Source organism: Canis lupus, chromosome X (assembly GCF_048164855.1).
Source record: "Canis lupus baileyi chromosome X, mCanLup2.hap1, whole genome shotgun sequence".
NCBI classification, from domain to species: Eukaryota; Metazoa; Chordata; class Mammalia; order Carnivora; family Canidae; genus Canis; species Canis lupus.
In genome coordinates, this window is record NC_132876.1 from 82,860,717 (window position 1) to 82,876,966 (window position 16,250).

General features: G+C 56.3%; 1 protein-coding gene across 15 annotated transcripts; it reads right to left on the minus strand.

Moving 5' to 3' along the window:
• Nucleotides 1–322: 322 nt before the first annotated feature.
• Nucleotides 323–16,107, minus strand: CCDC120 (coiled-coil domain containing 120). 15 transcript variants are annotated; one of them, XM_072817963.1, is made up of 13 exons: nucleotides 15,778–16,107; nucleotides 10,381–10,440; nucleotides 7,600–7,669; nucleotides 7,027–7,126; nucleotides 6,764–6,854; nucleotides 6,483–6,616; nucleotides 5,665–5,805; nucleotides 4,976–5,270; nucleotides 4,557–4,619; nucleotides 4,141–4,315; nucleotides 3,895–3,993; nucleotides 1,995–2,912; nucleotides 323–1,490 (listed from the first exon to the last, which is right to left on the minus strand). In XM_072817963.1, exons 5-13 carry the CDS (start codon nucleotides 6,810–6,812, stop codon nucleotides 1,376–1,378), a joined length of 1,989 nt encoding a protein of 662 aa, XP_072674064.1. In that variant the 5' UTR covers nucleotides 6,813–6,854; nucleotides 7,027–7,126; nucleotides 7,600–7,669; nucleotides 10,381–10,440; nucleotides 15,778–16,107; the 3' UTR covers nucleotides 323–1,375. The 15 variants fall into 15 exon arrangements, with proteins under 15 accessions (XP_072674064.1, XP_072674069.1, XP_072674062.1 ...); XM_072817968.1 differs by having other exon boundaries at nucleotides 7,084–7,126; nucleotides 10,381–10,545; XM_072817961.1 differs by having other exon boundaries at nucleotides 10,381–10,545.
• Between the last annotated feature and the right edge of the window lie 143 nt (nucleotides 16,108–16,250).

Here is a 16,250-nt window from a genome sequence, read left to right on the forward strand (position 1 = left end):
GTGGGGGGCCGCTCGCTCTCAGCTCCTTTTTTGAACCAGTTACCTCTAGAGTGGCATTCACGCACAAGATAGTTAAGGGCAGAGTGTTTCCTATCATTTGTATCACTGAGGGCTCTCGTTCAGGGCTGGCGAGGAATCTGAGCACAGACAGGCAAAAATGTTGCCCCACATCACAGCAAGTAAGTCCAGAGTGGATGACGTTATCACAGGCTATTTCTGGTGGTGTATCTTTTGTAATGTGGCATCATAAAACTATATTACCTGGTCTTACCCACAGGTGTGGGGGGCCCAGGCAAGGCAGACAGAGGAGTGACACACTGAGTTCAGTTTACACATTTATTATAGAAATCCCCTTCCAGTGTGGGTTAGTGTCTTGGGCCCAGATCCATTGGTAAAAAAAGAAAACTTTAACACCAGGTAAAGGAGGTAGGGGGACCCCCAGCTCCAGAAAGTCACAGATAGGTATCATAGAAAACACAGCTTGTGTAGATTTGTTTAAAAAGTGGTGGATGGAAAGAAAGCCAAAGGAAGATGTGACGTAGCCTGTGGCCAGACGTCACCTGAGGATTTTACTGGCATCCACTAGATACCAGGTTCCACCACCGCAGCATCCCAGGACACAACACACCCGATAGCTCTGCCCTTTGGCCCTCCTGCAGGGCTGGCTTCCTGATTGGGACAGAATAGGGCAGACGGTGCCACCAGAGGCTGGGCCATCTCATCCTGTGGGCAGAGGCAGCGGGCACAGACAGGCAGACAAGGACTGGGGCTCCCTCAGGCACCCCCAGGGGTAGGAAAATGAATCCAAGCCCTCTACCCAGACTTTAGTCCTTCCAGATGTGGGCAGAGAGCCTACCTCCCCAAGAACTGCCCTGGTGGGGGGTGGCAGGGAGTTTTGTTCACACCAGAGTCTCCTGGCTGCCCCGAACAGGGCCCTGAGACCCTCTATGGTCCATTTTATTGGTGAGGATGTGCTCCTGAATGGAACAGGGTGGGCATGGGGACAGGAATGAACCCAACCAGGACGAGATCACAGTTTCCCTTTTATAAAACGTCTAGTGTTGGGGGGGAAGACAGTGAATACCTAAATCACAACTGTAAACAGAAATGGAGGAAGGGGCTCGGAGTCCCCGTTACACTATCCCCCCTCTTTTGAGCTGGCTGAGGGCCCCAGTTCCCAGCACAGTGTGAGAGGGGAAGCAGGGTGTCAGACACCTTCGTGCATCTACAAGGAGCCAGGGGCCTTGGAAGAGCAGGTCGGCACCCCCCAAGCCCCAGGACTGAGAGCAACCACACCCCAGGGTTTGGTGAGGTCAGCTGTGTGCTCCCCAGATTAAAGTCGTGCCCAGGCCAACAAAGGGCATATCAGAAGGGGTCAGACCAGTGTCCCCGGGGTCTGGGGGTCAGAACTGGAGGACTGCTCCCCCTCTAGCGTCAGGTCACTTAAACGAGCGCTCAGCTCCGGGGGATACAGGAAGTCCGCGTAGTATCTTTAGAAGGGGTAGCAGAATCCAGACAGGGTGGCAAGACAGAGGAGAGAGGAAGAGACAGACAAGACACAGAAAGAGAGGAAAAGAGGCTCGTTAAAGAGGTGGAGGCAGGCACGGGACAGCACCTTTAGGCTTGCAAGCGTAGGGGCGCAGCAAAAGGAAGAAGAGAAAGGCGAGGGGCCCAGGAGGCCCTTCCTCCCAGCACCCTGCTTTCAAGGCTCATTTTCAGCTGACATGCACGGTTTTGTTCAAATATTAGAATGGAATATTTGGCAGAAGACTACTGCTGCTGCTGCTGCTGCCAGAGCCCAAGACACCCCTCCACCGAGAGAGACCCCAGGGATTCATGCAGGTCAGGCAGGGCCCGGGACCCTGGGCCGAGGCTGAGGCTAGTTCTCTGGTGCTCTGAGTCCTTAGCTACCATGACTGGCTGCTCCGAAACCTGGATACCTTTGCCATCTGCCTCAAGAGACCCCTACCCATCAGTAAAAGCACCCCCCATACCTGCCGGAGACAGGGGGTGCCGTGAAACTCCTCGAGTGCGGGAGCGGCGCCTGGCTGGGGGCCCCATACAGCGCCTGGCCCACCTCATAGCAGCGGGCATGGAGGAAGGGCGGGTGTTGCGGACCCATGTGGGGGAGCACGGGCCGGCGCTGGGGCCCGGCGGCCAGTCCCGAGTTGCGGATGTACCAGTCCCGCAGCCCCTCCAGGGCAAGGTTCTTATGGCCGCTGCGTTCACCAGCCTGGGGGATACGGGTGGGTGGGGGCATCCACAGCAGGGGGTTTGGATGCCCCTCCGGACCCTCGGTGGCGGCGGCCTCCAGGGGCAGGCCACAGGGCTTGGTGCGGGTGGCCCGGGCGTGGGGATCCTTGCTGCGGAGGAGGGGGCTGCTGCCATCTGCTGCATACACGGGTGGTGGACCTGGGAGCACGGTGAGGAGCCCATCCCGGCGGGAGAGGGGTCCTGGGACCTCCGCTGCTGGCAGCAGCTCCCCCCAGCCTGCCCCGCCACTGCGGGGCAGGCCCCGGTCCAGGGAATAGTCCAAGAGGAAGTCCCCGCACGCAGGTGGGAGCCGGGGCGCCCCACGGGAGGCAGGGGCAGCTGAGCTAGGCCGGGAAGCCCGGGGAGGGTCTGGGGGGCCAGTCGTGCGGGAGGAGAAGGCAGGGGTGGGTTGTGGGCGCTCATACAGCACCTCGCTGCTCTTGCAGACCGGGGGGCCGGTGGCAGGGGGAGCCAGAGGCGCAGGTGGGGAGCCAGCTCCCCCACCGGCCGCCCGGTCCACAAGCAGGGCCTCAGAGCTGTTGCTGCGACGGGTGCGGGCTGCGAAGAGGGAGGCACGGTCGGAGGCGGGATCTGCCCGGGGGAAGCCCATCTGGGAGTCCTGGCTGCCAGACCACTGGCGAGAGTGGAGGCCTTCGGGTCTGGGGACACAGAGGTGGGAGTGACGAGAGTAGCATCAGAAATAGCAGGCCAAGTGCCTGCCGGATCCCACCTCTTCCTGAGCTTTCACTGGTGCATCTCCGAAGGAGACCCGATTAAAAACCGCATGTATGCAGGTGCTAAGCGGGGGCATGTAAAAGGCGGTGGAGGTTCTGTCCCATGCTGGGGGGCAGAGGGACGGAAGATGTATGGGATGCTGATGTATATCAGTGCCAAGGGAGATGGAAGCACGTGCAGGGCTGGAGAGGAAGTAAGGACAGGGGAGGGCCAGCAGAGGGCTTTCCCCAATACATGGGATCCTCAGCCCTTCCTGCTCCCAGCCTCCTCCACGATGGGGTCCCAATCCTGGGGCCTGGAATTCAACTTCCCGAACTCTCTGTCCCTACCATGTGTATAAACCACCCCAAACTATCATCCTGCCAGCCACCATTCCCAGAATGTAGGTGCCCTACAGACAGGGGCTTTGTTATGTTCACAGCCTGGGAAAAGCAGGCACTTATCAAGTATTTCTTCAAGTAGAAGGATACAGTGATTAGAAGCATGGACTCTAGAATCAAAGTGGCCTGGGTTCAAACACCAGGTCTTCAGTTTAGTATCAAGTCACTTAACCTCTCTGTGCCTCTGGCTCCTAATTTATAAAATGGGAGTAACAACAGCATCTACCTCACAGGGATCTAAGGACAATTACGTGAGTTGACACATGGAGAGTACCAACTCCCAGCAGATGTTAGGCACTCAGTACAGGTAAACAGAACTTATTATGTGCACAGTGTCCTTCAGAGGCGGATACTACACCCATCTCATAGATGAGAAGCAAAGATTCAGAGAAGGGAGATGACTTGTTCAAAATATACCTTTCAAAGCCCAGCCTCTCACATCCCACACCCTTTGCTAATGCTCTTCTCATCAGAACTACCCCTTCCTTCCTCTGGTCATCAAACCCACCCTCAAGAGTCCCCTTACTTGCAGAGCTGAGGGCCAGTGCCCCGGGTGAGGACAGGGGTGGCAGGCACACTTCGTCCCTCAAAACTGGAGGCACTCCTAGGCAGCGAGCGCGTGGGGCTAGACAAAAGACGGGCAGGCCCAGGTGAGGGCCTGGGTTAGAGACCATACCCACCAGAGCAGCCCAGACCATACCCACCTCCTGCCCCAGCTCAGGCTCAGGAGCCCACTCCCAGCTCCCTGGGGAGGGAAGGGGCTCACCCTCACCTGGTGGGGCTGGCCACAGAGTTCCGCCGGTTCTTCAGATCCCCATAAAGATCTGACGGCGGTGGTTTCCATGGGGTTCGCCGCTCGGGGCTGCCCCCAGACACTGCCCGAAGTTGGTCCCAGGCCTTGGGTGGCGAGGGGCGCTCGGCCAGAGGGAAGCAGCCACGGGGCTCCTCTGGGAGGAAGGCAGCAAGTAGGGGAGAAGTCAATGAGAGAGACCCTGGGGGGCTGCAGGCAGAGGGTGGGGCAGGAACTAAGGCAGGAGGCTGGAAATGGGGATGATGAGCGGGTCAGGGTGATGCAAGAAAGATGGGGGGCCCCGTGTGAGGATGGGGTATGGCTAAGAAGGGGTTAAAGAGGGAGTGGAGGGGCTGAGCATCAAAGGATGGGTGGGCTTGGGGCACAGGGGTCCTCACCATTGTCATGGCTGGCCCCAGACTCTGAGAGGGAGCTGCTCTCTGAGTGCAGAACTACGTCTTCTGTAAGTGAGAAGGGGGAGACCCGGGCCTATCAATGCAAGGCCTGGGTGCCGTTCCCTCGCACCCCTGGATGGTCTCCTCTCCGCCCTGTTCCTTCCCAAGAACCCATCTTTACCTGAATCCAAGACTACCTGAGGCTTGGCTCCTGGTTTTCCTGGTGCCATCTGGCCAAGTTCCCAGTGGCCATACCCTTACTGCAGGGCCAGTCTATCACAACTCCTCTCCCGGGTCAGGTCCCTCAAGTCCCACCCAGCTCCCCACCTTTCACTGGCTGGCTGCCTACCCCACCCCTATCACGTCCTTCCACCCATGCCCACTCTCCCGCTTTGACCTGTGTGAACACAGGGCTGGCTCACCTTGGCTGAGCTGAGCAAGGCGTGTGCCCAGGCAAATTCCTTGGGCAGTGATGACTGGCCCGGTAGACAGGGGTAGAGGCTGTGGCGGTGGGAGTACCGGGAGGCCCAGCCGGGCCCGGAGGTCCCCAAGCTGTTCTTCCAGCTCGTGCAGCCTCCGCAGCGCATCTGCCTGGACCTGGCGCCGGCGCCGGCGCTGCTCAAGGCTCAGCTCGGGGGCCAAGGCTAGGCGGCGAGCCGCAGCCGCAATTTGCTGCTGTACTGACACTTCACGCTCCAGGGCCTCAAGAGCCAGCTCCTGCGGGGCCCACCCAAGAGGGCAGGATCGGACCGAATGTTCCAAATGGCCAAGCATGGGGCATGGGGGGTGAGGGGTGGGGGGGGGCAGAGGCTGTCTGGGCTGGAAGAGGGGCCTATTCTGGGGCGGAGCTCATTTCTTCTGCAGGTGGTGCCTGTCCTGGTTAGGGACTAAACATACTCATCTTCCCCAGGTGAGAGGCTTATCACAATGACGATGATGCAGGGGCCCAGCATCTTCCTTCAGAGCTGGAACCCACATCCCTCAAGCCATTCTCTTCTCACCTTAGCCTCTCCGCCCCCCTGGCCACAACTCCAAGGCTGCCCAACTTCCTCTGGGCTCCTCCTCTGTACCTGGCCCACCCCCATCATGCTCCCTAGGCCCCTCCGTTCACCTCAGCAGGGCATAAGGAGTGGTGTGCAGGGTTGGGGTGCGAAGGAGGGTAGCCTCGGGCTGCAGGGGGCCGCCGGCGGACCAACTGGGGCCGTTCACCAGGCTCTAGTGGACACTCAGGGGGCAGCTGGCCAGTCAGCTCCTGGTGGGGGCAGGGGACAGAGACTACCAAGGGTTAGTTGGGGGAATGGGGCAAAGCGGTAATGACTCCAGAAGTCCTACTAGGAGCTCAGCAATGTTCAGCTGCCCATGCCTGTTACTCCTCCTTCCTCTCCATTCTCCACCCAACAGGTATGCTGTGGACTCTCAGCCCTCGATGGCCCAAATCCCTGGGGCAGTGGGCATGGGAGGTAGGGAGACCCGCTTTGGAATCCAGAATTCTTTATTCTTTGTAAAGGCGACCCAGTCTATACACCACACATTCTGTAACACCCCCCCTCAGAGCCTAGGGCTGCAGGCTCGGAACTGCATTATTTCTGGCAAACCGCGTAGACATTCACACTGAGAGGGCTAAATCAAAGCTGTAACCCACCCCTTGGCAGTTTCAGGTCAGGTTTTACTGCCAGATTTTGGAAATAAGTATTGTTTTTGAGGGTTTGGGGGGTTCCAAATTGCTGATAGGGAATTGGAGGCCTGTACTGCCGCATTTTAGTGATTTCTAAGCTATCTGAGTTGGGCTTTGAGGAGCTAGAGGGTGACAGGGAATCTGCAGCCCAGACAGGTGGCTCAGCAATTGGTGCCACCCAAATCTGCCTACTTGGGGGCCCCATCCCCTCACCGCCCCCTCTCAACCAAACGCTCTTAGGGTTGGGCCCTCACCGCCTCCTGGAGACACACTTTGCGGAGCTCCTGAAGTTTCAGGCTCAGGGCCTCCTGTAAGGCCCGCTGCCGGTCGAGCAGCCCCCGCAAACGCTCTGACTTCACCTGGGGGGCAGCTTCTCCGAACAGGGCAGCTAGATACAGAGGGAGCAAAGTTCAGAGCAAAGATCGGCCAGGGTATCCTGGTGCAGCTGTGGGGCTGGGGACCAACCCTTTCCAAGTAGGCAGGTGGTGACTCAGAGCAGGGGAGGAGAGGCAGAGAGGAAGAACTGGTCACCTACCTGAGGCATTGAAGGTGGGAGAGCTGATCAGCTGACCTTTGACTTCCATCCTGGTGCTGTCGAGAGGCCGTGGCTGATGGCTGGACAAGGCCTGGCAGTGACGCATGGGAGCCATCAAGGGAGCATTCTGCATCCACTCCCCCCTGCCCCTACCGAACTTCCCGCGCCCCAGCTGGGAATGAGGTGTACCCTGACCCCACCCGCCTGATGGACCTGCCCTCTCAGAATCTGTATCAGCGCCTGGACCCACTGGGTCCTGGTACCTTGGTTCCCTTCCCATTGAATGGAAGCACAGCACACGGGGAGCTGGGCGGACTTACAACGCCTCCTCAGAGGCCCATGGGCCGCAGTCAGGAGTCTTGCCTAGGGAAGGAGAATTAACGGTACGGATTCAACCAACTGTAACAAGGATAGGCACCAATTAAGCACCTCGATCATGTAACAGCCACCTTCCATGCCACGCTGAATCTTCCTACCATCTTTTGATGGCAACTCTGGCATTATCGGCCTCCCATTTTCGAGATGAGAGCAGTAAGGCACAGAAGGGTGAATACCCTGCCCATGGCTAAGGGTGTAGCCCAGGCCCACCCCTCCAGCCTTATTCTCCTCCACTGGAGCAGTTCCAACCCCACCGATGCCCCAGGGCCCTTGCCCAGGCTATGGCTGCCATCTGGAGTGCTTTTTCCACACCATGCCTCTCCAACCCCTGGTTCTCACTTAGATTCTGGGGCTTAAATATCACTTCCAGAGGTGCGCCCCTACATATGGCCCCTCACAATGGCTGTCCAGCAAGAGACTGTGCTTCCCTTGCACGTTCTCTAGGACAAGAAACATACCTGTTTTGTTTTCAGGGTATCTCTGGCACTCAGAACACTTCTGAGCAAGCAGCAAGTGCTCAATGAATGGCTGTTACAGAAATGAAAGAATGCTAAGGTAGCCAAGCTGGGGATCTAGCGAGATGTGTGGATCTCTACTTGTCCCAACTTCATCCTGCAGCCCCGATGCAGCACGGGGAGTGTTCACTTAGTCCCAGGACCCCTCCAGCCCCTCTCCCCACCCCAATCCGTCCTGTACCCAGCACAGGGAAGTCACCCTGCTGGGACTGTGAGCAACAAAGTCCACAGCTGCAGATAACAAGCCTCCTGCCTCCTGCTTCCTTCTCTGCCCCCAGACACCCTGGCTGACCATAGAGCCTCCCTTGGCTGGCTGCCAGCCCTGCCCTCGTCCCCTCCTCTGGAGTTTGCTCCTTCCCTCCCACATCCTGCTCGGTCCCCAGCTGACATCACCTCCCACCACCTGGTGTGACCTTAGGTGGCAGGCAACTAGGAGGGCCTCATGAGGCCACAGAGGTCCCATCCCCTCCTAATCCCCAGCTTGTCATGCCATGGGGACCAGGTGTGGAGAAGACCCAGGCAGCTAAAGAAGTGTAAGTTCAAGCCCCTTCCCCATCTATCTACCAGGTGATGGGGCCAAGCTGCTAATATGCTGCCACCAGTCCTGCTACTGACTCCACAGAGTCTGTATGCCTCCCAAAAAACAGTGGCTCCCTGTACTCAACCTCAGGGTCAGGGGTCAGTCCCTAGAGCCTTTCTGCACATCCCTGCACTTCCCGGCAGCAATGTGCGCTTTGCAGATGCCCACACTCCAAGGTCTGATACTGCCCAGCGTGGCAGGGTTTCCTCGAGGTCCCAGCTCAGCCTCTTCAGCCCCTAAGCTCCTGGAGTTCCTTCTTCCCCAGCCCCTTTGAGTCTGAGGAACTCTCCCAGGGTTCCCCTAAACCTTCCTCCACCCTGACAGGAACTTCAACTCCTCCCCAGTGGGCCCATTCATTAGGATTGCTCCCACATCCGACGCTGGGCTGCCTTGAGCCTTCCTTCCCTGAGAGCTCATGGCCCTGAAGTCAACACGGGGTCTAGACAGGAACCCCTACTCCACCCTGTCAGCCTGACCTCGGGGACATAGCTTAGGCCTGAGTCATGGGGTCACTGGGTAGGCTAGACACAGGGTCAACACCCCACACCCCCACACCCAGCTCCCAAACCTCTGCCTTTGACTCTCCTGCCCTCTCTGCATATTTGCCCCAGGGTTGAGAACTGCCTCATCCCCACCTGGAGACTGTGAGAAGGGGGATCCCAGCGGTCCCCTGCCATAACACTCCCCCACCCCAGCCCCCAAGTCCTGTCTTAGGATAGGCTGCAGCAGGAGAGCTGCAGAGGGTACCCCACACACACACCCAGAGGCGGGCCCAGCAGGTTTTTCAGGTCTGTCCTTCTGACACCACAGCCGAGAAAGAAATTCCTGGCTGTAATGACTGTTTACAACCAAGACACCTCACCTGGGTGGCACCCTAGCACCCTCAGTGGGACCCCCCCCCCCATTTCCATATCTTGCCACTATCAAGCCAAGTACAAACTCCCAATGTCTGGGACTGCTCCCTTCACTGACCTAGAGCCCTCCTCCCAAAACTCTGGGTGAACAGATGGGGGGCAGGCAGGTGTCGGGAAGTAGTTTCTCAATAGCCCAGTCTGGGCTTTCCCGAGGGGCTAGGTCCCAGGTTGCAGGAAGGCAGAGGCTACTCCCTAAGGGAGGAAGGGGGAGAGGAAGTAGGGGGGACAGTGGAGAAGGGGGGAATCTGGCTTCTCTTCTCCCCCATTCCTTCCCCTCGTTCATTTCCGGCAAGGAATCGGCTTCACGCCAGGAGAGGAAATTGGATGTTTTGGGCTTCGCTCCTCTACTCAGGCCCTCCTTCTTCACTGCACCCCTCACACAGACCTGGCTTTCTCCCACAGGAAGCCTCTGTATACCCTATACCCTTCTCCCCCGACCCTGCCCCTGGGCCCCCTGTTTCCAGGTGCTCACCAATGCCAGACAGGTGCTGTGAGGTAGCCTCAGGTACCTCAAAAAATAGTTGTCTCAAGCAGGCCCTGTTCCAGCTGGTAGTGGCAGTGAGCAGAGCGGGTGAGGAGTGGGTGAGCAGTGAGCTTAGTGGCGGATGCCTAGGCCACCTCCCACTAGGCAACAGCCCAGCCTACCTGGCCAGGGACTGGGCCAGCCCATATGTCTTAACCCTTGCTTGCCTGTCACCAGGGCTCAGGACACCCTTAGGGGCAAGTCTCATGGCCCGGTCCCTCTGGGGTGTCCAGCATGGCCAAGAAAATAGCCCAGACATCCCCACTTACCCCAGTAACCTGGTAGAGAACTGAGGAAGAAGGGCAAAGGGTCGTGGGTGTGTGGGGCTGCCTCTGGTCCTACCGGGTGCCCACATCAGACCCTGCCTACCCCAGAGTAGCACTTGGGAGCTGGGGATGGGATTCCTGGGACTTGTTGAGCACATAGGAGGCCTTGGGTATAAATCGGATGTGTGTCTCTTGGCAGCAGGCATCACATACCTGGGGTCCCTACCCTTCCCTCCCAGGGCAAGGCATGGGTGAGAGAAGGTTTGGTGCAACTGCCATCCTCACTGGGGTAACAGTTTCCCAAGCTGGGGACAGGGAGGTCAGCTTTTCCAAGGAAAGACTGGGGCTTTGAGACCCGACCACCTTCCATGCCTCCAGAAGAAATCATCCCAGCAAACTGACAAAGCGTGCATGTGTGCATCCCTCCTGGTCCCTACAAACCTGGGAGGATGATGCAGACCCAGCTCTTCATAGCCAGCTTGCAGATGTGGAAGCTAGGGCCTGGAGAGGTGAAGAGGCATGGTTCTGATCACAGAGGCATAAGAGCAGGTGGACTCAGAACTTAGGGGGGCCGGGTCCTGGCTTGGAGGCAGACAGAGGCTCCTCCTGCAAGGGAGGAAGAGTGGGGAGGGGGCTCATGCTTCTTTAAAGCCAGGCTGGCTCCCCGCCCCCCCACCACTCCTCCCCCTTGGGCATTTCTGGCCAAGAGTCTAGGAAATTGAGGGCTCTGGCCTGCCCCGGCACATACCACACATCCTGTGCTCCATTTGGGACCATCTGCTCTGTGACCTCAGGGCCCAAGCCCAACCCAGCCCCTGCAGCAGCCCATGCTGTGATGTGAAAGAGTAGAGTAAGGAAAGCTCCCCCCGCCGCCACTTGGCAGGGGGGCCAAGCCTGGAGGGGAGTGCTCTATCAGCAATGCCCTACACCTCCTATAAGTGTATATATACACATTCTACGGAGGGCTCCTGCCACCCTGCCCACCTATCTTCCTGGAGGTGAGATTTCTGGTATGGGACACAAAGGGTCCTTTCATCTGCCCCCTTCTCCCCCCTTCATTGCCTAGGGCTGCTGGAGGCAGCAACCATGAGGTGGGTGGCTGGGTGCTGATAGGGTGTATCCCCTTAGCCATGGCCTCTCCTGCCTCTTGTAGGACACCAAGAATGCTGGGAAGAGGGATGCTTATGAAACCAGAGCTTGAGAGGGACTAGGGTATCTGGCTAGCAATGCAGACCGAATATCCTGGCTTAGCTTTCCTCATCTGTAAAATGGGTAAACAGCTGTTACAGAGCCGACAGAGGCCAGAGTCACTTTGGAAGGCATTTCAGAGCGCAAGGAAACTCACACCATGTCATTAATGACTGTTAATAACAACAATAATAACCCTGGGGACACCTGGGTGGCTCAGTGTTTGAGCATCTGCCTTCGGCTCAGATCATGATCCCAGAGTCCTTGGATCAAGTCCCACATCGGGCTCCCCACAGGGAGCCTGCTTCTCCCTCTGCCTTTGTCTCTGCCCCTCTCTCTGTGTCTCTAATGAATAATTTTTTTCTCATGAATAAATTAAAAAAAAAACCCGTGTAGAGGTGGGCTGGTGCAGGAGTAAGGAGGGGAGGGCAGGTAACTGGCCTCTTGAGCCAGGCAGACAGGTGGGACAGAATCATTTGTTCCAGTCCACAACTTTTAACAGCCTGTAAGATGGCCAACCTCTATGCCCCACCCTGGCCGGGACCTGAGCTTCATGTGGCCTCATGTAGGGGTAGCAAGTAGTGGCTCTAAGATTCAACCCTGGGCAGCCCTGGTGGCGCAACAGTTTAGCGCCGCCTGCAGCCCGGGGCATGATCCTGGAGTCCCGGGATCGAGTCCCATATCGGGCTCCCTGCATGGAGCCTGCTTCTCCCTCTGCCTGTGTCTCTGCCTCTCTCTCTCTCTCTCTCTCTCTCTCTGTGTCGCTCATGAATGGATGGATGAAATCTTTTAAAAAAATAAGATTCAACCCTGCTCTGCCACTTATAGCTCTGTGACTGACTGCCTAGACAAGTCACTTAACCTCTCCAGGCCTCAATGTCTTCATCTGTAAAATGGGGGTGACAACATGTACTTCACAGGACTGTTGTGAGCATGACATGAATTAATGCACTGAAATCTTGCTTAGGACAATAATTCGCCTTTGGTTAGTGGTCAATATGTATTGGCTGTCATAATTATACTATCCCTCCCAATTCAAACTCAGGAATGTGTGTGTATATTTTTTCTTTTTTGAGACAGAGCTGAAGAGCTGGTATCCCTCAGCTTCACCTGATAAATTTGCAACAGAGTTGTTTTTCTCTGAAATAAATTTTTCCAATCTCTCACTATCCAAAGAAAAGAACTCAATGTATTCAGATGTACTGCTAAGACCAAGCTGGTATGCTTCAGCCTCCAAACCCTCCCTACTTGCTATCTAGATACCGAACCTTCCCCAATGATTAAAACAGACATATTTGAAACAGAGCTGATTTCTATCATTATCAGACCTCTTGCTACTCAACATCAAAAATTCAGGAACCAGGGATCCCTGGGTGGCGCAGTGGTTTAGCGCCTGCCTTTGGCCCAGGGCGCGATCCTGGAGACCGGGGATCGAATCCCACGTCAGGCTCCCGGTGCATGGAGCCTGCTTCTCCCTCTGCCTATGTCTCTGCCTCTCTCTCTGTGTGTGACTATCATAAATAAATGAAAAAAAATTTTAAAAAAAATTCAGGAACCGGGATCCCTGGGTGGCGCAGCAGTTTGGCGCCTGCCTTTGGCCCAGGGTGCGATCCTGGAGACCCGGGATCGAATCCCACGTCGGGCTCCCGGTGCATGGAGCCTGCTTCTCCCTCTGCCTGTGTCTCTGCCTCTCTCTATCTTTCTCTGTGTGTGTGACTATCATAAATAATTTTAAAAAAACATTAAAAAAATTCAGGAACCAAACATATTCAGGTAAATTCTCCAAATGCTTACTATCCATATACAGGAACTGAAAGGATTTGGATACACCTGAGGTAGAACCGCTATCCCCCACTCTCTGAGCTTTCCCTCACCGGACAAAATGCAGGAGCCAAATATATTCACACAACACAGTACTCTTACTATCCCAACTCTTGCCACTGGAGCTCAGGGAGATGAATCAATTTGAATATATTTTTTAGTTGGAGTCGTTATCCCTCATTATCTGAACCCTCCCCACTCACTATGTAAAATGCAAAAGCAAAAAACCTCCAGGTAACTTGGTATCTTTCACTGTTGGAATTATCCAAGCTCTCCCTCTCAGAAGTCAGGTGCCAAACAAACATCAGAACAATGAAGGACACTTGTGTTGTTATTAATAGGTTCGGGTAGAGGCACCTGGGTGGCTCAGACAGTTAAGCATCTGACTCTTGATCTTTTTTAATTCAGCCCATCCCTGACCCTCAGACCCTCCTTTATTTATTTTTAAATGTTTTTTTAAATTTTTATTTATTTATGATAGTCACAGAGAGAGAGAGAGAGAGAGGCAGAGACATAGGCAGAGGGAGAAGCAGGCTCCATGCACCGGGAGCCCGACGTGGGATTCGATGCCGGGTCTCCAGGATCGCGCCCTGGGCCAAAGGCAGGCGCTAAACCGCTGCACCACCCAGGGATCCCTGACTCTTGATCTTAACTCAGGTCTTGATCTCTCAGGATTGTGAGTTCAAGCCCCATGTTGGGCTCCATGCTGGGTGTGGAGCCTACTTAAAAAAAAATTAGGTTTGGGACACCTGAATGGCTCAGTGGTTGAGCATCTGCCTTCAGTTCAGGTTGTGATCCCGGGGTCCTGGGATCAAGTCCCGCATCAGGCTCCCCTCCAGGGAACCTGCTCCTCCCTCTGCCTATGTCTCTGCTTCTGTGTCTCTCATGAATAAAATCTTTTAAAAAATAGGTTTGGATAAATGTTTTAGATAAATGACATGGGTCAAATATCTTGTTATTCAAGTTCTCACTACTCTCTATGACAAATGCAGGAACAAAACAGAACTGAATAACATGTTACCTTCTCACTATCCAAATTCTCCTTGCCTGTCCTCAGAATCAAGAAGATTCAGTGAGAGAATCGAGAATCTTGTATTGCTTTTATTGTTATTGTCACTACTGGATAGGACTGAATCTAACACTCAGTGACACAAACACACACACACACACACACACCTGCCCCACAGAGGTGGGATGGACTTAGCACTGCCATTTGTATTGCTTACAATTGAGAGAAGGGGGATAGAACGCCCCATCCCCATCTCACCCCTACCAAGCCTCTGGCTTGGAATGGACTTTTTCAGGCCAGGAAAGCAGAGATCATGTACACCTAGGTTCAGGACTAGGAGATAGGGGTAACATGACATGGAAGGTTCCCACATACCCCTGTGTTCCCCACTCCTGCATGTTTGCTCACCACACCCCCCACCTTGACATGGGGCAGCCCCCAACCTAGCCAGGCTGGAAACATGATCCAGATCTCAGACTCCCAGAGAGTCACTGAATAATTTAGGGTGTTCTTTCACACTTGGGGAGGGTGGGGGGTGTAGGAACAGTTCCATGCCCCCCTGGGGCAGGCAGACAAATGCAAGCTCTGCGTGAGATCACTGGGTGGGGGTGAAGGACATCACAAACGAAAACCTCCTTAAGCCACACAGGGCCCACAAGGCTTCTTGCTCTTGTTCATGCTGAGAGGCATTTGGGATGAACCCGAGATAATGGGAACATTGGAACCTCTGAGTTCAGGGGCAGGGTATAACAGGACTCAGTTCTTCTGGGCTCAGATGAGATGGAAAATGGGTGTTAGGAAGAGGGAGATCTGACTGGAGTGGAGGGGCATGGTAAGGGATAGGATGGGGGCTTCAGGTTGGGAGAGGATGAAGAAAGAGAACAGGAAGGAGCACAGAGGGCAAGAGAGAATCGGAGTCATTGTAGGATGGAGGTCAGGAGGCAGGACAGAGAAGGAGCCAAGACACTGGCCAGGGGGTGAGATGGAGTGAGGTTCAGGACAAGGGTCAGAGAAAAAGTAGGGGGCAGCAAAGAACAAAAGAGCAGGGCAGGGTTAGTATAGGATAGCTCTCAGAAATGATGATGACTGGCCAAGACAGTGCTCAAGGAAGGGGATAGGGAAAAGGGCAGGTTCAGGATGGAAGTAAGGAACAGGAAAAGACTGGAACAGAATAAGGATAGGAATGAGGACAGTGATGGGACAAGAGAAGTCAGGGGAAAACAGCACGGGGCTGGGGGCAGAGACAGGGCAGGAAACAGAGGGATGGTCTAAAGGGGGTGGGCCAGGTTGGAGATGGGGAGTCAGGAGGGGACCAGGAGGATAGTACTGGGGGGAGGGAGAAAGTTTAGAAATCAGAGGTCAGGAATCCAGACAGACCTGGATCAGACTGCGGTTAGGGGGACAGGACATGACTGGAAGGGGTTCAGGGGCTGGACAAGAGTTTGGGGCACAGGCCAGAAACTGGGATGGTCGGGACAAGGCAAGATAGGCTTCAGAGATGGAACAGGGTCAGGCCAAGGATCCTGAGAACAGAACCGGGTGGAGTTTGGGGTCAGGACTGGGTTTGGGGGAACAAAACAGGGATTGCGGATCACGCCAGGCCAAAATATGGTTAGGTGGGGGGTCAGATCGGAGGTCCTGGGGCCAAGACTGGCCAGAGCTCGGGGTTAAAAACGGTGTAGTCAGGTCAGGTAGGGGTCGGGAGTGCGACCACAGGGTCAGAGGTCGCGGGTGCGCGCGCAGGTACATTCTCTGTTGGCGTTTCCGGGCCCTCACCCCGCCCTGTCTCCTCCCTTCTTCTCCAGGCGGGCGTTACTCACCGAGGGTCCTCGTCCCGCGACGTAGGCGGGGTCGCTGTGGGCCAGGAAGGGGGCTGGGTTGCGCCCCTCCCTCGCCGCCGCCCGCTCGTCCCCGGCCTCGCGCCTACTCCCTTTCCGCGCCCTGCCCGTGGGCCGCTTTTGGCCGCGCAAATGTCAGCCGTGGGGGCCAGACTGGAGGTGCGGGGAGGGTGGGAGAGGCGCGCCGGCTCGGCCGCGGTCGGTGGACCCCGGACCCCCCCCACCCTCACCTCGGGTGCGTCTGCTCCCAGCTGCACCGACACAGCCGTGGCTGAGCGCGAGCCTGGGGAGAGGTGGGGGGACGGGGGGCGGGGCGCGAGACCACAGCAGCGGCGGAGACCTAGTGCGCAGGCGCCAGTTTGGGTCTTCGATTTTCCTGCCCTCGGAGCGCCAGGAGCGAACCAGCTGGGAGCGCGTGCGCACACGCTTCCTCGAGGGCGGTGGAGCGCTCCCCC

Coding starts and splice junctions, on each gene's coding strand:
- CCDC120 (XM_072817974.1), bottom strand. CDS start 6,812: ATGGAAGTCAAAGGTCAGCTGATCAGCTCTCCCACCTTCAATGCCTCA. Junction 4,620..4,975: donor CCTTGCTCAGCTCAGCCAAG/GTGAGCCAGCCC, acceptor TCTCACTTACAG/AAGACGTAGTTCTGCACTCA. Junction 3,994..4,140: donor TCTGTGGCCAGCCCCACCAG/GTGAGGGTGAGC, acceptor TCTTTTGTCTAG/CCCCACGCGCTCGCTGCCTA.